This window comes from Hippoglossus stenolepis, chromosome 17 (genome assembly GCF_022539355.2).
Source record: "Hippoglossus stenolepis isolate QCI-W04-F060 chromosome 17, HSTE1.2, whole genome shotgun sequence".
In the NCBI taxonomy this organism is placed as follows: domain Eukaryota; kingdom Metazoa; phylum Chordata; class Actinopteri; order Pleuronectiformes; family Pleuronectidae; genus Hippoglossus; species Hippoglossus stenolepis.
This window is the reverse complement of record NC_061499.1, coordinates 1,911,473-1,936,057: the sequence shown is the minus strand read 5'-3', so window position 1 is coordinate 1,936,057 and position 24,585 is coordinate 1,911,473. Positions and strand designations below refer to the sequence as shown.

The 24,585-nt window shown below is 45.6% G+C and overlaps 1 protein-coding gene across 6 annotated transcripts in view; it reads left to right on the top strand.

The window, feature by feature from the left end:
* Window positions 1–24,087, top strand: part of LOC118124612 — a 36,690-nt gene extending 12,603 nt beyond the window's left edge. Inside the window, exons 2-11 of one of the 6 annotated variants that reach the window (XM_035182625.2) lie at window positions 5,830–5,867; window positions 13,103–13,138; window positions 15,041–15,137; window positions 17,097–17,315; window positions 17,808–17,948; window positions 19,571–19,726; window positions 19,808–19,977; window positions 21,513–21,647; window positions 22,525–22,665; window positions 23,195–24,087. In XM_035182625.2, the coding sequence (XP_035038516.2) occupies window positions 5,830–5,867; window positions 13,103–13,138; window positions 15,041–15,137; window positions 17,097–17,315; window positions 17,808–17,948; window positions 19,571–19,726; window positions 19,808–19,977; window positions 21,513–21,647; window positions 22,525–22,665; window positions 23,195–23,425 (1,364 nt within the window). In that variant the 3' untranslated portion in view covers window positions 23,426–24,087. Of the gene's footprint in view, window positions 1–5,829; window positions 5,868–13,102; window positions 13,139–15,040; window positions 15,147–17,096; window positions 17,316–17,807; window positions 17,949–19,570; window positions 19,727–19,807; window positions 19,978–21,512; window positions 21,648–22,524; window positions 22,666–23,194 lie in introns of all 6 variants that reach the window. The other 5 variants (XM_035182624.2, XM_035182629.2, XM_035182628.2 and 2 more) reach the window with 5 other exon arrangements.
* The last annotated feature ends 498 nt before the right edge of the window (window positions 24,088–24,585 follow it).

Genomic DNA, 24,585 nt, shown 5'->3' with positions numbered 1-24,585 from the left:
TACTGTGGAGTACTGTAGTACTGTGGAATACTGTAGTACTGTAGAGTACTGTAGTACTGTGGAGTACTGTGGAATACTGTAGTACTGTGGAGTACTGTAGTACTGTGAGTCTGTAGTACTGTAGAGTACTGTAGTACTGTGGAGTACTGCGCCTGAAGGTGATGATGCTGCTAGTGATACCATCATGATGTTACCATGGCGACCAGATGAGGCTTCATTCATTTTCTCCATTCAAACAGAAAGACTACCACCCCCACCCCCGACAACACACCCACGTCAGACACCGTCTACACACCAATCAGAGTCAAGTATAGATAGACTCCGCCCACGTGGGTGATGACCACAGGACGTGTGTCAGACTAACCTTTAGTCCTTAAATTACAACATGAAACCAGAACTAACAGATCAGATGAAACATGGAACAAACACATGAAGCTGGTTCAGCTGATAAAACAGATATTTCCTCGGTGTATCTCTAAATGTATTTTAAATGACATGAATATAATGACACACAGGAGAAGACCTTCCCTCTTACACTCGACTGCAGAGTCGTGCACAAACAGAAATGACATTTTGCTCAAAGGTCAGTTTCCTCACACGTACTGTACCAGAAGTCCGAGGCTCCGAGCCGCGTGAGTCAGCGTCTAACGAGCGGCTTCAGACTCTTCAATTCATACGCAAACTCTGATTCACATTCATAACCAGCACAACTCATGGATAAGTGTGAGCTGCGTTCACATCAGTGTTTTCCTCAGTTTTCCTCAAAGTGCTGTGCCGATAAAACCAATCACACAATCACACAATCACACAATCACACACGTGGAAAGAATCCTGAGCTGCAGAGGAAATGATGTGTTTTAGATTTTCTGTCGAATTGGAACAAGCTAGAATTCTGTTAAAAGATTAATAGCAACAGAAAATGAATCTTCAACCATCTGATGATCATGAGGAGTTTAGGTAAAAATAACAAATACTGTCAGATGCATTTCAGTTGTGTGTTATAAGATTTAAACTAAAAACAAAATCTATTTCAATGGTGTCAACTTGGCTTTAAATAAAAACACTATTTCCTACATTTTTTATATAATATATAACATATTAATCGATAATGAATATTATCACAGTTGCAGCGATAGAAATGTCATGTATGAGCAGAGCTTTGTGTTTGAATCAATTTACAGGAACATTGACATTTCCTTCGAGGACACGATTCGATATGGAAAACGATAAATACGTTAATTTCTGAAAGTACAAAATGCATCTTAAGTGAAGTTCAGTTCCACCTGTTTCCTTCCTCACCTCCCTGTCCTCCCCTGCTTCCTCTCGCCCCCCCCCTCTCTTATCTTTGGAGCTTTTTGGTTTATCTTATTTTCCCAGCAGCCCTTGCTGCTCTCTCCTCGACATGCCCTCTGCCCCGCGGCTCTGAGCTTCGATCAGTCTCTTGGTTTTGTTCCTCTCCTCTTCTTTTCTCAATACCCCGCCTGCTCTCTCTCTCTTTCTTCAGCTTCCCTCTTTCTCTCACTCGCCCTCTTTCCCCCGTGGCTCCAGCAAGGAGCTCCATCAACTGCAGAGGTCTGTGGTGCATGTGTGTGTGTGTGACTCTGTATGTGCCTCCATGCGTGTGGGTGTGTTGTGTGGAGTAAATGGCCTCCAGGATCCCCTGGGTGGCATTTCAGATGTACTCACAGAGAGCAGAGTCATGACTAAGACTGCATGGCTTTCATTAAGGGAGAGAGGGAGGGAGAGAGGGGGAGGGAGAGAGAGAGAGCATGTCTGATAAAGTTGAATAAGTCGGCTGAACTCAGTATAAATCTTGTCCTTCACCCAGATGACTGGAGCCTGAACAACGTGTCCGTGTCGAGTGTGTGAATCAACGAGTGTAAATAAAGATGGATGACGCAGCTCGTCTTTCCCCCGTTGTACGAAACCAAAGCTCAAATATCCTGCGCTCTGCACGGAGGGTGAAGTGTTGCAGCCTCTTTTATCTGAGTCGGGTTGTGAAGCGTCACCTGCGTCTGAAATATTCGGATTTGAAACATCAACAAATAAAGACGGACGACACGTCAAATATCTCGGACGTGGTTTGGAGCCAGTTGTCGTCGTGGAGCCGAGTCTTCATCACAAACGACAGCTGGAAGTACGAATAATAAACAGTATTAATATTGAGGGGTTTTCTTCTACTGAACCTAAAGTGTAGAGCAGCGTATTCACCTGATTTAAATGTGATCGTTTGAGGAGTAAAACTCATCAGACGCTGAACAAAGAGAAGCTTTTAGCCCATTAGGACCCAGATACTTCCCTCAGGAGGTGATGGAGACAAAAACAGAACTGAGACGAAGGAATATTGAACTTCAAGTTAGTGATCATGTAACTAATGGCTGATGTTTACAGAAGGAGTTATTGTTGGTTTAGAGAGTGAATTACTCTGTTTTCTGTTCCTCTGGGTGAACAAATGTTTCCCTTCTCATCGCCTGTGATAATGAATTTCTCTGTTGTCGCTACCTGGCCACTTTTAAAAAGAAGCTCTGTGATTCAGCGGGACTGAAAACCACAACCTGACGTTTTCTAAAACCATTCTTCTGATATCAAACCGTTTCTCTGTCGCTTCACCCAGGAGGGAAATATCATGAGTGAGTAAAAGCTGCTGGACACTTTGGACGTGTTGTCATGTCGTGGACTTTCAGGCAGTTTATCAGCAGGAGGGAGGAAAGCTTCACTTCAACTTTAGTGTCTTTGGACTTTTCAAGAATCGAACCGGTTCAGAGCAGCGGTTTCTTGTCCTTTGAGATTTAGTCCAACATCCCTGAAGTGAATCTCCAGCTGGGAACAGTGACGGCGTCCCCCCCCCTCCCTCCCTCCCTCCCTCCGCCGCCCTTTGCCCAGAAGGAGTTATTGATATTGATCTGGATGGAAAGCTCAAGTCTCCATTGAAGGCAGCGTGAAGGTATTTTTAGTCACCGTCGATTGGCTGCGGGTCAGATCGAGGAGGGGGGGCGGCGGGATCGATGCGGACGTCACCACCGTGGACGTCGGGGCCATGTGCTGAGAATACAATACGTAGGAAACATCGGCCATTAGTGCGAAGTGGACTGATAAGTGAGCGTTATTGATTTCAGCTGTTAAATCCACTTCAATCAGCCGCTCATCAAAGAGCAGATCAAAGAGCGGTGACGGGATCAAAGAGGATTTTTTTTAAGCTTCAAACGATGAACTGACGAAAAAAACCTGAAGATCGTCGCTGCTTCAAATAATCTCGTGTTCAACAACTTCTCAGCACGAGCGCCCTCATCGTGACTTCTGTCGTTCGTAGCTGAAGTTCGACTAATTTCACAGCCCTTGACTTTGAGTATTTCTCCTGCAGCGTTTGTGTGTGTGTGTGTGTGTGTGTGTGTGTGTGTGTGTGTCTGTGTGTGTGTGTGCGAGGACGAGACGGCGTTTTATCTCAAATCTTACCAGCAGATATAAGAGATGTAGGTTATAATTTGTGTTAACAAGGGGGAAGCCTCTCCTTTCATCGCCACTTAAATCTAATATCCTTCAACATCCTGGGCCTCGCTGACTCATGAGGTCGTGCCCCCATGTGCCAAGGCATGGCGTAGATAATTAATCTAATTTTAGCGCCGGCTCCGAGTGTTATTCTGGATGGAGATTTCATTTTCACTCATGTTAATGCGTGTTAATAAAAGACGACGAGTCCGAGAAGGATTCAATTGATTCTTTTGGATCCACGTGAACTTACAAGCAGCGTTTATGACTCGTAGCATAAGTTGTTTTATCGGCTTCAACAAGTTTGTTCTTCAGTTCGAAGATTATCACAGAACTTGGTGGAAAGATGCAGTTTGTGTCCGGGAATCACACGTTAAATATTAGTGTGGATCCAAAGAACATTCTTCACTCTATCATCGTCTGATAGGACTTCTTTCTTTGAATAATTCATACTTAGGGGACTGATGTGGTTTAATGAATTTAAATATGGTTTCATAAGGGGCCTGCTGGGCCTCGGCGGAGCTTTGAACCCTGGAACACACTGTCACAGTCCTGCAGAGAGATTGGAAAATCCTCTTTAAAGTATTTAAATCATGAAGCGTGTAAATGAATAAAAATCAGCAGTGAGAGCCGAGCATGTAGAGCAGGAACAATACATCGATTAGAAAAATCTGTTTACGTCTTCTGCATTTAATAAATAGAATCATTACTTACTGCAAACAAATCCTAGATGTGTGAGACGTTCATCCATCAATCTGCACATCTATAAGAAAAGTGCGAGGTTCAGGGACAAATCGTTTGTTGTGATTTATGCAGAAAGGAAAATGTTATCCGACAAAATATAAAAGTAAGGGACGTCGTAACACACATTTGATTGAACAGCCAGAAACCAAAGTATATCCACGTAACTCCGTCCAAACTGCGGTAAAACCACATTGAGTTTGTCCGTGAGCGAGTTCGCTCTGAATCACTCAGCGTGAGAGAAGCCGAGGTCGAAGTTAACAAGCTGCTGAAACCAGAGTCACATGGAGACTGAGCGAGGACGAGGGACTGACAGAAGGAACGAGTTCTACTGACCAGGCTGCCTCCACCACACAATCTGGGACAAGTGGGAGACGCTGGATGATGGAGTTCTGTTCTCTGTGAACTCTTGTACAGTTTGATTGTTGTTGATTTACAGAATCGACGACTCTTCACTGACTCATCTCTCTAACAGACAGAAATGTGCAGTTGAAGTACAAACGTCTCTGGGACAGAAAACTGTTCAGTGGTGGAATGAACTCCGTCTGATTATCAGGTTATAAAACTATAACTGAACACAGTGAGTCACCGTGAGCTGCACGGAGGTTTCTCACAACTTAAACTGGCGTAAAGGTCAGACTCAAGGTCATGGTGTAATGTGAGGACGGGGTTATTATCCAAATCCTCCGATTCTGTCAGACACTGGAACTGCCTCTGCTTTCCATTTCATCACCACTGAATTATTCACTTATTAACAAATCCCTCTATTACTTATGATAATAACTGGCAGAGCGGCTTCCCCCCCCTTCATCACCCGTTTAGACTCGTCTCTGGCCTCCGTGACGCAAACTGGCTGTGCCCTCTGTGTGCCAGGGCTTGGCGTGGATAATTAATCTAATTTTAGCTCGGTGTGTGTCAGTGTGTGTGTGTGAGTGTGTGTGTGTGAGTGTGTGTGTGTGTGTGTGTGTGTGTGTGTGTGAGAGAGAGAAAACTGGACAGTGTGGTCATTTTCCTCAGCGAGTTGTTGAAGGCTACGTCAGTCTGACACTCGGTTGTCTCTCCTCCATCTTCCTCCTGCTGTCGAAGACGCTCGAGACAAAACTGTTGATCGTTCTTAGTTTCCTCTTTCTCTTTGTTTTCAAGCCTCCGCGCTGTCGCACCTTCGAACACGATATCTGAAGAAGACCTTGAACCTTCTTCACTGGTTCAAATGTTGAGTTGGAGGCAGAGATGAACTGATCGAAGGTCAAAGGTCAATGCGTGTTCTGGTGTTGAACACATCTTCGTCTTCAGATTCGTTTGAGAACTTTTATACGTGTTGGAGGTTTGAAGGTTAAATCCAAGAAGAGCAGTTTCATTACCTCTGGTACAGATGTTAACTTGGGGTCAAGGACGGGCTGATGAGACTGGTGCATTAACTGGTTAGTGGAGGTCAAAGGTCAAAAGGTCTCTGTGACCTGAGAGAGAAAAGCATGTGACTGAACCTGCTCTGGTTGGAGGAGAAATTCAACCACAGGCTGTTTGAACCTGAAGCTGCTGAAGTCTGTCAGAATCAAATGATCTGAAATTAATCTCTGTCTCCTTCTCTCTTTGCTTCACCAGCTGTGGATGCGGTTCCGGTCAGGAAAGATGGAGATCAGGTAAAAAAACGTCATTATCTTTCTTCCTCTTCTTCTTCTTTTTTGTTTCTGCACACCTCAATCTGTTTTTTCCATTTGGCTGAAAGCCTCAGTGACTGAATCCAAGAGACAGCGACGGTCCTCCGCTCTCGTCTCGTGTCTGAGCAGTCTCCAGACAGAGATGTGTGAGAGTGTCATTTCACGTCTCCTCAAACCTGTTAGAGGCGAGAGAGGAGGCGCAGCTTCTCACCTGCAGCTGCCTCCTGCAGTCGCACACATCTGAACTGTGAGCGGGACGACAACAAGTGTGTGTTTATCTCTGTGAGGCTACATCTACATTCAGTGTAGTATAGCGACCGTTCACGTACACTGGACATGTGGCGTCTTCTCTGTTCTAGTTGTTATAGCAGCTTTAATCAGAGGTTATTCTCATTATCTATCATTTATATATCATGAGCCGATTCTTTGTTTTGATCCCGGAGACCAGACAGAGAAAGAGAGAGGGAGGAGAAGCTGAGTCTGTTTGAGTCTGACAGAGAATCACCGGGGACATCTGAGAGCTCCTCGCTTCAGACAGCCAGTGAAATATTAAACATGGTGGTCAGGTAGTTGAGGTGCACACAGTATCACTGCAGCTATATCCTCACTCTGCTGCACGTCTCCTCTCGTGTCCGTCTCCGAACCAGACACTGTCCAAACTCTACAGCCAATCTGGAGTCATTTAAAACTAATACAGTTATTATTATAAGTACTGCTCAGTCATTATCTTGACCTTTAGATATACGAAGACATTAATGATGTCTCACTAGAAGCTCCTGGGTTTGAGTCTTTCTGTCCTCCTGAGTCGTTACGAGCTCCGGTTTCCTCCCACACTCCAGATTCATTAGCGGCTCTAAATTGGGGAGGTGTTAATCGTCTGTCTGCTGGAATCAGTGATAGTTTGGCAACTTGTTGAGGACGGATCCCGTCTCACCGAGACCGAGCAGGGGAAGGTTAAGATGGACGCCCACATGCTGTCATGTCCAGGGAGTCTATAGGTTTACAGTTCAGTCGGCCAATATGTATTTATATGTCTCACTGGAAAGTCTTGACTGTTCCAGAAGCTTTTTGAAGATATTAATTTGGAGAAAGAAATGAATGTGAGGATTGTTGGTGTGAGTCTCCAGAGGCTCAACCTTGGTGCTGCTGTGTGTGTCTGCTGCACTCTCTGAAGGTGTGTGTGTGTGTTTGTGTTGATCGTCTCTTACCAAGGCCAAGGCCCCCCCCCCCAGGGCTCAGACTATTACTGAGCCATGTATCACTTCTCAGCTGTGGACCCTGGGGAGAGAGAGAGCAGAAGAAAGAATGAGAGAGAGAGAGAGCGAGGGGGGGACAAAAAAACAGAAAACAGAGACATCCATCTTATTGTCTTTCTATCACTGCTGCTGCTTCCTCCTCTTCAGGGTCATTTCCCTCCTGGAAGGTCATCGTGCACCAGGAGTTTTATTAGCGTGTAAATATGTTAAAGGTCATTTTGTGAACCTTGTATCGCTGCTATGTAAATAAACGTGTTACAAGCCAGAGCAGGAAGTTAACTAGAGAATAAATGCAGCGTGACTGCTGAGCGGCTGAAAGTCTCCTGTAGATGCAACCATCATTAAATCCAGAATCTAGAAGAAGCTGAATGTTTCATCAGCTGTTGTTATGATTGATGATTCAGACTCAGAAACAGGAGTGGGGGGGGGTCTATTAACAAAACACTACAAAGTAAATAGCTGGAAATATAAGTACACATGAGAAAAATATGAAAAATATATAGATAATGAAGAGGAGGAGGAGGAGGAGGAGGAGGAGGAGGAGGAGGAGGAGGAGGAGGAATCTGCACAGAGAATTAGCTTCAACTAATAAATCTGTAGGAATTTGTTCAGGAATGTTAGCGACAGCCAATTAACGTGGTTCCGTCGATTTGGACTAAAACTAGTATTCACAAGTATGAAGTCTTTTCTCGCTCTGGTCGCTAAGAGACAGAAATTATCATCACGGGGAAAAACTTAAAAATGCCAGAACGCCGCTGAGTGCAGAATGAATCATTAATGAGTTGATGATGTTTTACAAGAAGAGAAAAGACGGAGATTCAGATGTTGGATTTATAAGTGATAAATGAACACGTACAATACATAATAATACATTTCACGTATTTGACAAACCTACGATTAGTTTTATTCGTCAAACTTTAGTAAGTTAATGTATCAGGTTTTGCTTAAAATGAATTAAAAGATCTATGGCGTTAACGTCACAGACTGAAACCAGCGCGATGAGCTCATGGAGCTGGACACATGAAACAGGAAAGTGAGGAAAACATCCCTGTTGCATTAGTGTCAGTGAAAAGCACATTAGCTGAAACATCAGCCTGTTTGTGGTTCCACTGGAAGTCGGATCAATGCTGAGTGCTCCTGTCGGTGTCCTCTGAGGATTCACTCCTCCTTCTGACTGAGGGGAAACTAACCCACCACATCCCACTGAGACACGTTCACCTCAGAACCAGGACGGACCTCAGAGAGTCTCTGAAAGAGGAAACCACACAGACACATTTTCTTAAAAGCGCCAGTTATATATATATATATATATATATTTCACCACTATTCAGTTTCTTTGATGTTTTACCTGTGATGTTTCCCAACAGGGTCTGAAAAATACTTTGAAATGTGAAAGAGCTTCAGAAACTACACGTGTGACACAGAAACTACAGATCATCACACTCAAAGCATTAATCCTGTAACTTGTGTTTATTATAAAAGCTCTGGTTTTTATTATGCCACTAATAAACTGAACAGAAATATAAAAATGTAAAGACCTGAACCTCACAATAACCATAACAAGGTTCTTTTATGTTCTCACCTGAATAGATTCAGAATTTAAATCACGGGCAGTTAGAAGATTAAATAAAAAACCTGTCAAACACAAAATATGAATTACTGACACAGAAACGTTCATAAAACATATATACATTCACATGTGCATGAATATGTTTTATGTACGTTTCTGATTACACAGTACACACACAGTACACACTCATATCCTTGTATCTCTGTGTAGTGAAGTGATTGGCAGCCGGCTCCTGTTGGGACAATGAATCTACCGCACATCACCACAATAGAAAGAGTGTATGTGCGTGCATGTGGCCCAGTGCATGCTGGGATGGTTTAAGCCCCCCCCCCCGTGCTGCTGAATGAATAGAGACAGAAAAATTGAAGGATTGGTTATTACTGTGTAAACTGTCTGCTTCAGGAGAAACGTTTAGAGGCGTGACACCCGGCGGCAGAAAGAGCCGACTCCCCCGGCGGTGAGCACAGTTCACTGAGCCGGTGTTATCGTGGCTGAAGGGATTCCAGTTCGCACAATGCTGCTGCGTCTCACCGCCATTCTCACGCGTTCTCACCGCTATTGGCTGTTTTGAATCTATTCAAATACAGAATATCAGCGCACACACACACACGCACACACACACACGCACAGACACACACACGTTACAACAGGCGGCGGTGACGTCTGACTTTTCGTCCTCGTTCGACCACGAGAGCTCAACTTTCTCACTCTGAGGACGGTTTCTGAATCCAAATCCCGAGCCCTCTGACGCGAGCTGTGTTAATAACACACTCACACACGGAGTCCAAGGACACGGACGACACCAGCATTACCACTTACACATCTCTGACCATTATGAATCAGGACTGAAAGCTCCCACACACAAAGCCATTAACTCCGTTGTGAGAGCAACACACTGACCCGGAACCCGGTTGAATTTCTGAATAATTCAGAGGGTAATATTCACTTTTCTGCTCCAGAGCACAAACCCATAATGATTCCTGTGCAGAGGTTCGCAGGGTCTGTGACCACAGCTGACGGCCGACTGATCACAGGGTCGCCGGCTTACATCTCAAGCAGTGACTGTAAATAAAGACGGACGACACGTCTGCAATTTCTCCGTCTGTGTAGGAACGAAGCTAAAATATCTCGGATGTGGACGCAGCCATCGATGACGTCATTTGGAGTCTGTGCAGCAACTAACATTATTTTATAGATTTTTCTTATTGATGATCTACAAATCATCATCTGACCCACGATACCAAAGACACAGTTAGAAGTTTTAAAGTTTTTATAAAGGACGACGGACTGCATTTGTATTCACAGTCTTGTACGTACGAGATAAAGATGTTTATGAGTCTAACTCCTCCAGGACTCAGCAGAGGTCAGCCGAGGTCACAGATGCCTCAAAGCCTCTTTAACAGCGAACACATTAACATTTAACTGAACAGGAGTTAATACAGTTCTGTTGTCGGGAGTCATAATATCAGAAAATATTGAGATCACGATGAGTCGCCTCCTCCGCCTCAGACCTCGGCAGTGATTTATTCACGTTGTTTAAAGTGAAAGATTCATTTGCTTCAGACCGAACTTTGTCTCCACTGATCAGCACGTTCATCACGTTTCAGATTAAATAAAGGTTATTCAATAAGTACAGTTAAAGCCGTCAGCTGAGTGCGATTAACAACATGTTTGTTCAGTATATATTTTCTCTAATCTATTTCTGACCCAGGTTGTTTGTCAATGACTCGGTTTGATTCCCCAGATCGTTCCCATGCGTGTTAATGTGGATTCATATACATATTTAAAAACCAGAGTCGACCGGTGACTTGGGCTTTTCGCTAAATCCCTGCGCCACATCTCAGGCGCTGCTTTGTTGGAGCAGGATTATTTTTATTCCTCATTCTCTTGTCATGAAAAATAAACATCTCTGACATGAATATTACATCGACGCTTCACAGAAAGCGGACGGGGGCCTGCGGGGAGACAGAATGAATTCCAGCGTTCGCTCTCAGCTCGCCCACGGTTTCAATTTGTGGACCGACCCCCGTATTTGACACTGGATGAAAAATGTAAATCAGGAAGGCAGGACGGCCTTAAACCAAGTCTGGGCCAGATTAACATTCACTCATGTAGATATTGTCTGTGCCCAGCAGCTGCTGATTAAAGCATGAATAAATACAGACACCAGCTCCATCTTAATGTTCCATCACCGCTGGCTCAGGTTCTCTCTTCTCATTCTTTCTCTTATTGCCAAATTCAAATGAGGCAGCTCATCGTCCACCTGCCGTGTTGTTAATACATTTCCATTTTTATTAATATTTGCTTTGTTTGTGTAGACGAACCGGTGACGGCGCCGTAACCAATCTCACCAGGAATAATAGAATCATGAAAAGGCCCCCGACCCGTTCAACTCCTGCTTCCTTCAATTTCTTCTCTTTGAATGATTCTTGGGAAACGCGGTGAAACCGGTGAAGCATCTTTACAGCTGCAGCATGAAATAAAACTATCCTCCGAAAAATTCATGTGCAGATCAAACAACCAAGGTTATTTTAGTCTAAGGGAGGTTTCACACCTGCCTTCAGTCGGGTGGGGAAGTTGCTTGGACACCGAACATGTGATCCGACCTTGAATGAACCTCAGCTCTGTTTGATCCGCCTCGTGGTGACCGGCAGCAGCTCGCTGACATCACGAGATAAAGTTTGGCATTTTGACACAAAGTTGAGGCCATTTTCTGTTTCACTTCCCGTGAAGTCTGTGATCTGTGACTTTGAACTATAAAAGGATCATAACAAGCTCAAAGTGCCAGTGGAGAAACTCTTCAGGGCGGCGGCACCGAAAAATCCTTCTGACAGCCGAGAGTTTCAAATCTCCAGAGCAAACAAAACCAAATGTTCCCTCCGCTGCCGGTGAACATATCCATGACTGTGCATGATTATCTGTGTGTATACAAACATATATATATATATATTTACATTGTATACAGAGAATTGAATGGAATCAACTCATCTTTTCTTGCAACCTAACTATAAATTTGTAAGTTTGATTAAATGCAAGTTAATTCAATGTGGATCGTCTAGTTTTAACTTTCACATTTTAGATAATATAAAGTTAATCTGCTCTTTGGACTTGAGATGATGAGTTGAATGACTCGAACTCATTTAATTCAGTTTTGTAAAGAAACAAACAAACCGGCTAATTAACTTCTCATCGGTTTCCCAGAATGCATTGCTTGAGAGTGAAAGGCTCACATGTTGTCTTTGTAGAGAAAATGTAAAAGTCTCTTGTGGATTCAACTTTTCATCTAAAGCAAACAAAACCCGTCGTTGAGTCCAATTAACTTAATTATTTTAGTTTCAACATGATTATATAGAAACTGAGCTTCATTAAGTTACATTAACTAAATGATTTAAGTAGAACTGAATGGATGTCAAGCTTATTTGAAAAAGGAAATTACCTCAACTTATCTTCTCAGATTCAGTCGACTGTACGTTTTAAGGTTAAAACAGGTTTTTTTCCTGCATGTGTTTGAGTTCACTGAATTGACGGTGACCAGGTTCGTCCACCCATCAGACTGGATGTTGCCCCTAGCAACAGGGTCACTGCTGAATGGTATCCATTGGTTACCTACACGTTGGAGGTAAATGGACAAAGTGCGATGGTGCAGCTGACGACACTCAGACACAGAACCATCATTTCACTGTATCTCTACGTTTCTCCTCATCTTCTCCGTCTCTCTCTCTCTCTCACGCTTCCACTCGGGTGATTAAGGTAAAAGCAGTTTCATTGTGAATTCACTGTTTTACACGTTACACAGTTTACTGGTGTAGATGCATTCCTGAGCTTAACGTTGTTCAGATACACAAACATCGTTGTGTTTTACAGTTAAGAATGAAAAGGGTTAATAACAAATAATAAATGTCAGGATCCGTCAGGTCAATTTCAACTTTTGACTCCAAAGATTGAATTCGTATTTAAATTTAAATGCAGATGTATTTAGAATATTGAGCAGTTAAAGATTTAAAGACGAGAGACTCTGGCCCCAGATGACATCAGCAGCTAAGATGGCAGCGTTCGTGTATCCGATACCTTTTGGCTTCATGTCTGGATCGTGGGCGGATGTCGAGAAACGTCGTCCATCTTTATTTACAGTCTACGATTTAAAATTTGAAACCAAAACTCGTATGAGGTTCAGAACTGAACTTTTAAAGTCTTAGTTTTACCTGGGAGCATTTCACATCACCGAGGAAACTGCCGACACCTTAACGTCCCAACTGTAAATGTTCAAAGTGCTGTGATTCCGAGCTGAAGCTTAAAACCATTTTCTATGTTCCCAATCTCCTTCCTCCTGTCAAATCTCCTCCTCTATACCTTTCTCCTCCCCCCCCCCCCCACCGCCTTCCCTCCCCCAGCATGGCAATGCCGAGTTTTCCTGGGAAGGAACCAATGTAAGTCTCCTTGTTTAAATCTCCTCTTCCTGTGTTTTGTCCCCACCCCTCCATCAAACCTGCGCTCCCTGCGTTTGAGTGAATAAGTTGACATCCTGCTCGTTCGTCCTGCCGCTCCTCCTCTCGCTTGTCTCTCTCTCTCTTCTTCTACTTCTCTGTCCTCCCCCTCTCGGCCGTCTGCTCCTCTACTGTACTGCGAGCTTCGTATAAATACAGAGTCACAGATTACAGGCGGTAAAAAGCTTATCTCATCCACAACTCAGGCCTTTGTACGAGGCCCGGTTTGTTCTGCGAGCTCTGGACTGCTCAGACGTTTACCAACCCTCAGCAGAATTTATTTGCACCATGTTTATTTTGTCCTGCCTGAAGCAAAGTTATCTCACAGAGACACACGTCTGCTTGTTCACGCCACAGAGGTCAGGAGCTGTAGAGAACAGGAGCCTTGTTCATTTAAAGGCAGCGCTGATTACTTCCACCAAGGAGGAGATGTTTTCATCTGCATTCGTCGATTAGCAGAATTACACAAAAACCACTCAGCCACGTTTCATGATATTTTGTGGAGGGGCGGGGGAAGGACCCCAGAGAGGATCCAGATCAACGGGCGTAAACATGGCGAGACAGAGCGAGACAGAGCGTCAGCCTTGGAAGAGGTTTGATCTCATTCTCGTTCATTTTGAGATTCAAAAAATCAACTAGTAGGTTTAGTTCTAATTAGTTAATTGATGACTTCACCACAGCTCTGTTAACCAATTAGATTCTAGCTCCAAATGTTGGCAAAAGCTCACGATGGCGGCGCCTGGGTTTGTCCTTCATGACACAGAATCATGGTCTTTGTGTTCAGACTCTGAGACGAACACATGAAGAGATAGGAAAGCACACGGATGATCCTTCACGTCACAGAGGGAGCAGATCATATCACTTCGCCTTCTTGCAGTAATTAAAGCACTTTAACTCAAAATATGACATCACATCCAGCACAGATCCAGTCCCCCGTGTAACAGAGTCCACATGTTTTCCCGTCCATGTCCCAGTGTAATTATCTGTTGGGAGAAGCTCATTAGGAGCTGGGATCCGTCTCTGGGTTCATTAGTCTGCCGTGAGCACTGACGCCAGGAAGTACAGTAGAGCTCACACGAGCGTGAGCGCCCCCTTCAGGCTGCTGGTCTGAGCACAGACCTGATTCTCCCTGTTTCCTGTCTCTGGATTTAAAGTAGTTTCCCAAACACCGATCAAGTTTGTTCTGGAGAGGATCAACAACATCTGGAATAAAGTAAAGACGTCGATTCAGCCATAAATATTATATCACACTGAAGTCTGAGGCTGTGTGAACCAATGACTTATAAGCAGAGACTGTATATAAAGATGATAAATTAAGAACAACACAAGCAACACAGTCGGTCATTATCACACAAACATCTGCTAAATCAAACCCACATGGAGAAATAAATAAATATAATATTTACTGCAGCTTTTGATGAACTTTTCTACTCAGTATAATAAATTCTTCGTTTCACTGGTGATGAAACTGTATCTCTAAGATTTCATGAGGATTCTGTGCCGACTCCTTTTTGGTGCATTTTAAATTGCTTCACCACTTCAAGCATCGTTTTGTTTCCCGTCAGCCGCAGAATATCTCCATCATTTACCAGAGCTCTGAATTATTAACTGTCCTTTTTATTCCTCCCATCACATCCTCCCTCCTCCCTCCTCCCTCCTCCCTCCTCTTCTCTCTCTCTCAAACTATCTTCAATCATCTGCTCTCTGCACCTCAATTTCTTTTATTCCCTCTTCTTTCTTATCTTTATTTCGTCATGTTTCCCGTCACATTATTTATTCTCTGCAATCCTCCCTCCTCCTCCTTCTGTCTCTGTTCTCCATCTTTGTCTTCCTCTGCCTCCTCAGTCGTCCATGGAGGACACTACTTCGATCCTGCCCCAGCTCAACAGGAAGTCCAACAACAGCTACGGGATCGGTGCTCTGGCTAAGTCCTCTCTGACAGGTGTGTCAGGTGTGTGTCTGTGCTGCTAGATGGTAAAACTGCCCCCATGTTGCCTCCACTCGCTCCACGCCGGCTCGAGGACGAACTCGTTGTTGAGGGCTGAACGTCCCCGACGTGTCAAAGATCCTTCTGGGTTTGTTCTTGTGTCTTATTCAGATGTGTGTTTGGCATCAGAGCAGTTCAGCAGCAGAGGTTTGGTGACGCAGCCTGTGAACCTGCGTCTGCTTCCACTCGGCTGCTGCGCTGCTTTCAGGCCAAAGGTTCATTACACACACTGAACAACAACAACAACAACAACAACAACAACAACAACAACAACAACAGGAATGATCTTTTGACCTTTGCCGTAAACAGCGGATTTTAAAAACCAACGTTTGCATCAACACACGACTTCACCCTCGAGCAGGAGGAGGAGGAGCTTGGAACCAACATGGCCGCCCCTGTGGGTGCCCCCCCCCCCCTCTCTTCCATTGATATCAACAGCAGACGTCAATGACACATTTCGCAGAGTCATTGATGGGATTCAAGTCAGATTTTTTAATTTCAATGAAACTAAAGTAAGTGAGATTACTTACTTTAATGACTTCCTGAAGCATCTCCACAGGCGTGTTGGGAAACGTGGTGTGTTTGTACTGTGGCGCTGCTGCTGGTGGCGTGGCGCGGTGCTTGTGGCGTGGTGGCGTGTGGTGAACTTGGCGGGCGCCTCTCCTGTGCTTCCTCGCTCTTTGTGCCTCACAGTCTGGCGCTCTGTGCTTTTTGCGTATTGCTCAAGTGAAGAACCTCAGAGTTGTTGTGTCATTTCTGTCGTGCGTTTTTTAAAATAAATCTGTTTTTCTTTTTGGAGCCTTTGAATGGCCGAGACCCCAACACCACCCCCCCTCATCCCCATCCGTCTCATTTCTATTTCCATCCCCAATTAGACTCTGCGGGAAGTGTTTGATTTTCAAATGAGATCGTCTCTCTTTGTCAACGGAGAAGAGCTGTTTCTATTTATAACCACGCCTGTAACCTGCCCCCCCGGACACGGGGAGCGGTTTCCAACGCTCTATCTGTGTTTATTCATGTCTGTTTGACTTGGCTTTCATTTTTCTTTATCGATCAGCCTCTCTGCGAGCGTTGGACTTAGAGTGTATGTCTCTAGTTTGAATCTGGTATTTGCATCTTAATTGGGCAGAGACTTGCCGGTGGCCCCTTCTCAGCGTTCTGTTTACACCCAAGGATTAGTCTCCTCTTCCTCTGCTCCGCTCTGGAACTCTTTTAATTGCGTAAAGTCTAATGAATCTCATTTATTCTGTTTGCCAAGAGATGAGCAATGGCTTTAATTATTAATGTGGGCTTGTCAGCGTTTTCAGCCGTCATCCTTTTCTGTTCAATTCATCAAACTCTTAACGAGCACAGAGGGCGACCGACCCGCCTCCTGACCTCTGACCTGCCGACTCCAGTCCAGCAACTAACCAGAGATTCATTAATACGACTAATTCATCAGTTAATTTACTTATATCTGAATGTCTAAGCTTTTATTTGATTAAATCACAGAGAGCTTCACATGTTGAATCTGACAACTGATCAGCAGACTTCTGGGAATTAAAGCTGTTTAATTCCCAGAACAAATTTCAGGACGAGTTGAAAATGATCCACGGTCATTCTAATGATCCTAATGAAGTCTCACAACCAGTCACGACCTTCCTGAATTCATCCATATCAATACATTTATTACCTCATTGACATTTTCAATCAGTTCCAACACTTCTCCTGCAACGTTCCCCAGTTTCTCATCATCGCTCCACCTCCGAGCCTCAGATGGAGGTGTAGTCAACTGCAGAGGCACAAAGTCGTCTTGACAGTGTTTGTGTGTGTCTGGTGCGTGTTGTGTGTGTGTGTGTGTGTGTGTGTGTGTGTTGTGTGTGTGTGTCTGGTCTGCTCCTCCTGCCCTCCACCCCCCCCGTGTACCTGTTGTAGGCGTGAGTCGCTCCATGAAGGACAAAGTGACCAAGCCCACCGCCATGGCTCAGGGCCGCGTCGCCCACATGATCGAGTGGCAGAGCTGGGGCAAACCAACCGCGGGCCCGCTGGGGGGCACGGGACACACCAACCTGCAGAGGGAAAAGGCGAGGAGGTTGGAGAGCGACATGTACAGCGACCTCAGCGACGGCGAGAAGGAGGCTCGCTTTGCTGCAGGTGAGGGAACACGTGCTTCTGCCTGAACAGGTGCTACACTGGGCAGGCTCATTTGTAACAATGGGGGGGAGGTGGGGACACGTCGTCCATCTTTATTTACAGTCTGTGGTTTGTCCCAAATTGTCCAAGTCAACCTCGAGACTCATCACTCATCAAATATTTGCCCTTTTGGTGAGAAATGTTTTTTCTAGCCACCGATTCACATTTTGTTTTCACTTATATTGTGAAAATCTAAACGGTTCCAGTTCCTTTTGTAGCAAAGTTAAATTCATAATTTAATCAGTTGTTTCTCTGCAACATTCACATTTATCCCTTGGTGTTAATATGTTAATGTTGTTGCCTCCTGTTTGTTTTCCTCCCTAATTAACTGCTGTGTTAGCGAAGCTGCTGCCACTGTAATTCATCTCTAATTGGGTTTCTATGACTTAAGTGATCTTATCGTTACATGCTGCTGTTAATCTCACCGCTAACATCCCTGCTCCCCGCCCTCAGGCATCATGCAGCAGTTTGCCATCTCCGAGGCGACCCTGTTCGGATGGAACTCCATGGACGGGGAGAGTATGGGAGCCGGCTCCAACCAGGGCAGCGTGGCTCACCTGAGCGAGGTCAACCAGGAGAGCATCACCAGCAGAGGTACGGCAGTTTCAAGCTTTCTGCGAATCTCGTAAAGGACGAAAAGGGTCACTGCTGCGGTGCGAGGTGGGAGAAACCTGCAGATAAGTGTCAACACGTTGAAGCCGTTCTAACTACACACACGTACGTATGTAAGACGGCTCACACTCGTATCTTTGGACGTTCAGCTCTGGTGCTTTCTGTCGTGCAGAGATCCACAGTTTGGGGAAACAAAGCCCCGCTGGAAACTAAAAACAGCCCCGTCAGTTGTTCTCCCATCCAGCTGCAGAGGACTTTTGTAGGGCAGGCACACAGCTGCACATTCCTGTCTTTCACTGCTACTGGGCTCCTACTCCAAAAAACCTCCGAATGACAAATCCAGACGACAGCCTGTCATCTCTGAAACATCACAGCACCCTGTGACGCAGCGTCATGCGTGCGAGTGCAAGAGAATCTGACCACAGAAATCTTTAAGGGACTAAATAAGGAAGTGAAATGTTAAGCTGTTTGAGTTAAGCTGTGAGAGGTTTTCATTTTGAATTCAGACGGAATCTGTTCAGTTTAGTTGCACATGAGACGATGAGATGAGGAAACTGCATCTAACCTCAGAGGAAACAGTCAGATAACCTCGAGCAGGCAGCTGAACAAAGGGAGAAATGATTTGAAACGCGGGGGGGGGGCTTGCACGCTGCGTTCCCTTGTACACGGCACGTACCACTGTAAACCGTTTGAGTTCGAGTCCTCGCTGGTGTTCAGCACAGAGGAGCGCTGCCCGAACCCCCGAGGGATCCTGTAGGTTAGCACAAGGACTAAGCCCCGCTCTCATTAATGCACCATATGGGCTCCGCGCTGCACTTTATCTAGCATGCAACACCAACACACACGTACAGCAAACACACACACACACACACACACACGATTAAAACACCACTTAGTATCAGCATTAGGACCGAGGGGGTGTTTCTCCTCCACAACAACACCGCTGCAGATAAGCTAATCATCCTCCCATTACAGTCATTACACGTTGCGTGTGCATGTATATGATTTAAACTGCTAACGAGCAGCTCAGAGAGATTTGACTTACAGGATGAATCTCAGTAGTTTGCACGAGGAGGCACTCGAGGTAGAAAGCACAAGGTCTCAAATGAGAGAGTTGGATATTTAAGTGAGGAGAATAATCTGCAACGCTCTTCTGCAGAATCTCATTTCCACCACACGCCTCTTTTCCCGTCTTCAGGGTTTCTGCAGGTTCCATTCAGGCCTTTTGAAGACGATAGTGAAGGAAACGTAATGTCTGGTACGTGACGGGACAAACCAGAGTCCATCAGGTTCCTCCTCCTGACAGAAGGTGTCTGCAGACGATCTGTGATCAGTTCCATGTTGGTCTGTAGTTTTATTACTGCAGGTTAATACATCTTATATTAATATCACTGAAAGAAGAACTACAGAAAGTGCAACAGGAGTATTGTTACTGAACGTAGCCGTAATTAAAAACACATCTAAGACCTAGAACGTAATATCTCAACGTATTCAACACTTTATTTAGGCCTCTAATCAGAAACCTGGGGTTATTAAACCATCGACTCTCCGTCCACTCGGCTCGAGTTCCTCTCGTTTCACATCCTCGTGTTTCCTGTGCACAGACCAGGTGCTGCACCACTCCGCTGCAGATGTCTGGCCTCACACCTACGTCTCACAGGGCCTGTGTTGCCTGTCGTCCTCAGATGCCTGGGACCCGATCACCAGCCAGCCCTCGGGCGTGGCCTCCCCCGCCGCGGGCTCGTACATCATGGCTGCCGGTGAGGATCAAACCTTGTCTCTCTTAAGAGCTGCGCAGCGTCTCACAGCCCTGGACACTGAGAGTTTTCTGGATGCTCTAGGTGGCAGCAACGGAGTCGGCGGAACGCCCAGCGACGGGTTCGAGGGGTCGGTGGGGAGCTTCATCCAGCAGCACCAGGCCCAACTGGCCCTGCAGCAGCACAGTCAGCTCCAGCACCTGCAGCAGCTCCACCACTACCAGCAGCAGATCCTGCAGTACCAACAGCAACAGGTAGGCAGAACGTCACTGAAGAGCCCCCCCTGAGCGACGGAGCGCTGGGGGGGGCGATGCTGAGTCCGTAGAAAGAATGGTAATAATTCTCAAGACGTCATTATCAAACTTTACAACAGAGAAATGTATAAATATAGAACTTGAATGAAGAACATCTTTTAACAAATGCATCTTTTACAACTAACACCTTCAGCCTTTTTCTACAGAATCTATAACCGACAATTAAGAGCATTAATAAGGTTAAAGTTTGATGACACATTGTTTTATGGTTAAATCATAGACTGTAAAAAATAAAATGGACGACATGACAGCTCATCAAGTGAAGCCAAAAGTGTCTTGATCGCCCCCTGGTGGCTGGCTGCAGATGGATGTTTAAGTGTTTCTTATAAGTTTGTTTTCAATTAGTTATTGATTATCAATTAGCTCGATACCACGGCTCCGTCCCTCCATCACTACGGCACCAGACTCGGCCCAAGATGGCGTTGTTCATATCTTATATTATATATCATATTTTGTCTTCATGTGGGAGGAACGACACGTGAACACGAACAAGCGCTGGACCCTGTTTCTGCTGAATTATATAAATACTGCTCATCCTGCAGGGAAACAAATGATCCCCCGTGAATCTTATTTTAGTTTAATTACATTTCCTCCACTCGTCATTTCCTTGAATGAGTCTGTGCAGCTTTTGTTGGTTTAAAAATCCGCTGTTGACTTTGAGCCGGGAGTTTGTTCTGCTGATGAAGCGAGTCGTGATGAACTGTGACTCCCGGAGACGTTTCCAGCTCTGACGACTTCTCTGGCATCGCCACGTTCTGCGAGCTCATTAAATAAGTGAGGGTTATGAAATAATAACCTGAAGAAGGTCGGGGAGCGTGTCTCAGAAAAGGAGCACTGAACCGAGACCTTAATGGAAACGAGCTCCTTCGCTCGACGCTGTGTATCGTGTGGTTACCCTGGTGAAGGAGCCCATTGAATATATTACATTACAGTTATAATTAAGATTTTCAATAAGTCAGTCAATTTGGGTGGATGCATCAGAGGCCGAGACGATTCCCTGCAGCCATGACTCATGATTTCCAGGGAGAATAAACGTAGATGCAGACGAGGAGAAAGTCAAAAGCAAAAGCAAAAGTATCGTCCTCCTACAAACGTCTGAATAAAACTTTGTGGTTTGTTTTGGAACGACGAGCCTCTGAATACTACATTGTGATGCAGCAGCTCACCGAGGCTCTGTTGTTGTTCATCGACGAGCAGCTGGAAATGTCAGGAGCTGTGGGGCCGTCTGAAACCTCTGGTGGGAGCACTGGTGTTTGTGTTTGTTCCTGGGGAAAAACAAGAGTTTTCAAATGAAACCAGAACGTCACCCAGTAGAGTGAATACCGCCCCCCCCCCAACGGTCCCCTTAACTAAAGACAACAGAACAATGCAGATCATTGTTTAGGGCTGAAATCACATTGTGTTCAATGACTTTGCAAACATAATAAACTTATTTCCAGCGACTCCTCATTGATGCTCTTGTTTCCCTCCGTCAGACGATGGAGCACAGGCTACACAGCGGCTCCCCTTCCCTCCAGGCCACGCCCAACAGCACCATCCACAGCCTCTGCCCCCCCACCCACCCGCGCCTCGCCGACCTGTGGGGGGCGGCGCAGGTGGAGCCGCACCAGGTACGAACTCAGCCGCTGAATCCAGACGGTGGAACTAGGGACTTTGAGATGATGGTTTAATTAAATGTGACAAAGAGGCAGTGACGCGACGGCACTGGGCTGCGTGACTAGAGACAGTCACTGGGAAACAGGACAGTCTCCTTTAGTCACTGCTGTTGAGAGAAGCGTCATCATGACCTCATGTCTTATTATTCCTTCTCCTGCTATTGTTATCAACTCAGGTTCATGTTGTTTAATGCATCACCAGCCACATGCAGGAATATCTTGTTTATGAACTGGACCCGAATAACTGTTTCCCCGTCATCCCTGACTTTCACATCTGTCTGTTTTCTTTCTGGCTTTGTTGATACCAGCAGAGATATTTAGCAGACATCTATAGTGCAGTGAATGATGGGGAAAGCTGCCGGGGAAGTCGGAAAGGTAGGAGACAGGCTGGAGGTCTGCATGGAGCACTGCCAAAAAGTCTGCATGACGGCCTGTAGTGGCTCTGATGAAGTCTGACTCCGGATGTAAATCTGCCTGGTCTGCAGAGTAGCATGCTGCAAGGTCCACACGTTTACAACCCCGGGCATTTGGATTCAGCATCTCTGTCTGTTGTACCTGCCGACCTTTTCTTTCTGAACTCCTGCACAGGGAACCCACGCTGACAGCGGCCGAGGAGCGCTCTTGTTCTGCTTGTGCATCTCTTCTCCTCGTACTTTGTGTGTGTTTTCAGTTTTTGGTTGCTAGGACTCACTGGAACTGAAGTCCTGGTGTCAGTCGGTGATTGAACACACATGAATATTCCAGTAACCCATTGAAACCCGCCCACTCCAAGCTTGAAGTCAGTGCTGCAGAATATAACAAGCGACAAATCTGTCAACTTCACTGGTTGCAGGTGGAGATGGCTGGGCAGCTGAGTGGACTGATGGCTGAACTGGTCGGAGGACTGGTGGAGACGGTCGGGGAGGAGCCCGAGCTGGAGTCTGAAGACTTCATGGAGCAGCACGAGGAAGAGGAAGAGGAGGAGCTGACGAAGGTGAGGCAGGACAATGTGTGGAAGTTCACATCGTGTTGATGAGGTTTCTAACAGGTGACGGACGAGAAACTGGAAGAACACAAACATCTCAGGATGAAGAAGAGGAGCCTCCTGCTGTGTCTGACCAGGACAATCTCCTCCTGCTTCATCTGACCAGGACAATCTCCTGCTGCTTTCAGAGTTTACATCTGAAAACAGCTTTAGACTCCACCACCTTGATCCCCATTGTCCCAAATGTGTCCTCCATGTTCGTAAAAGAACAGATTAACTTAACGAGACACAGATTAATATCAATACCATTAATTCTTCTTCAGTTTAGCAGAGTAGAGGAATTTGACAGTGATGTACAAAAACATTCAAAGGCATCCACTCTGAAATAAGGAGCCACGGCCACCTTTAAAACGAAGGTGATCAATTTTAAAAAGTGACGACGTTAGATAGAAGTTATTAATAAGGTAGAACAAAGACTTACTCACCTGTGACACAGCTCAACTTGTCTTTTTAAACTCTTCATTTCCTTTGTCGACAGGTAGAAGGGGTCACATTAACCTTAGAGCCGGCGTCGTACTCTCTGAGCCCGTCCCCGCTGAGGGAAGACGTCCCCTCGGCCAGAGGTTCGAGCCCCGGACTGTCGGCACAGAGCGTCGAGTTCATGAAGCCGAGGAAACCATTCGAGGTCACGCCCTGCGTCGTCCAATCCCTGGAGGAGAAGGACGAAGAGGCGGAGGAGGGCTCTGTCGTGTTTGTTGCGACCAACTGAATCATTTGGTCACAAACGGACAAGAACAGGAAATAAATAGTCCAATAATCAATCAATCAAGCTATTATCCCGAACCCCTTCCCAACTATTTACCCACTTTGAGTCAGAGCAACTGGGAGAAGACTTTTTTCAGATGGAAACGTTGGATGTAATGTAAACAGACTTTGACGCCAAGAAGCCCCAAAGGTCAACGAGGGAAATGTGGAATATAACAATATGAGACGATGAACTAATAAACTCTGTGGCAGGCGACGAACTAAAATTCAGTGACTGCTGAACGACGCCGTGCGAGGAGGAGATCGATTCTCGGTTCGACCACCGGGATCAAAAGCCGAACGGGCGGATGTGAAATCCTCAAAAAAAAGACAACGTCGGACCAGAAGAAGAAAGGTTCTAGTTTAAAAACAATTCAGTGCAATACAACCAACACGGACACGACCAGACGTTGGGTCAAACAGTTTTTTGCAAATCACTCGGAGTGCGGCAGAAGTATGTGTGTGTGTGTGTGATGTGAGAAAACCCTGCAGGAGAATAAAATAAACCTGGTCAGGGAGTCGTCGGATGTTCCACGTGTGCTTTGGTTTGATTGACAGCTCGTCTGAGCGGCTGTGATGCCCTGAACCCGGTCGAATGCGACACTCGGAGCGCGTGGCGGACTGGGCGGCGTGCACTGAGGCGTGGCGTGCACTCGAGCGCGGGGCGGCACTCGAGCGGGGGCACCGAGCAGAGTGGCGCACCGGGCGGGCTGCACCGAGCGCGGGCGCAGAGCGTGGGTGCACTGGAGTCATTTGCAAACGCGTGATCTGGACACAACCAACAGGAAAGTGCATGCATTTTAACAGTGACCTAGCCCTACCAGTGTAACACAGTATACAAAGTAATAACATATCAAATTGCTCTTTGTAATAAAAGAAAAAAATCCAATAAACTGATATGTATTTGTACGACTGTAAGACTGTATGTATGTAATGTATGTTTGTACGAATGTAGCTTTGTCTGTGTGTAAAATACATATATATATATATTCTGGGAAACATTCTTCTGGCTGCTGCTCTGTTCCAGTTTCTCTACTGGTTGTTGTTGTTGTTGTCACCATCAAGATGCTGGTTTACAAGACTAGAAACAAAGAAGGACGACATGCCGGCTCCCAAAGGTGAAGA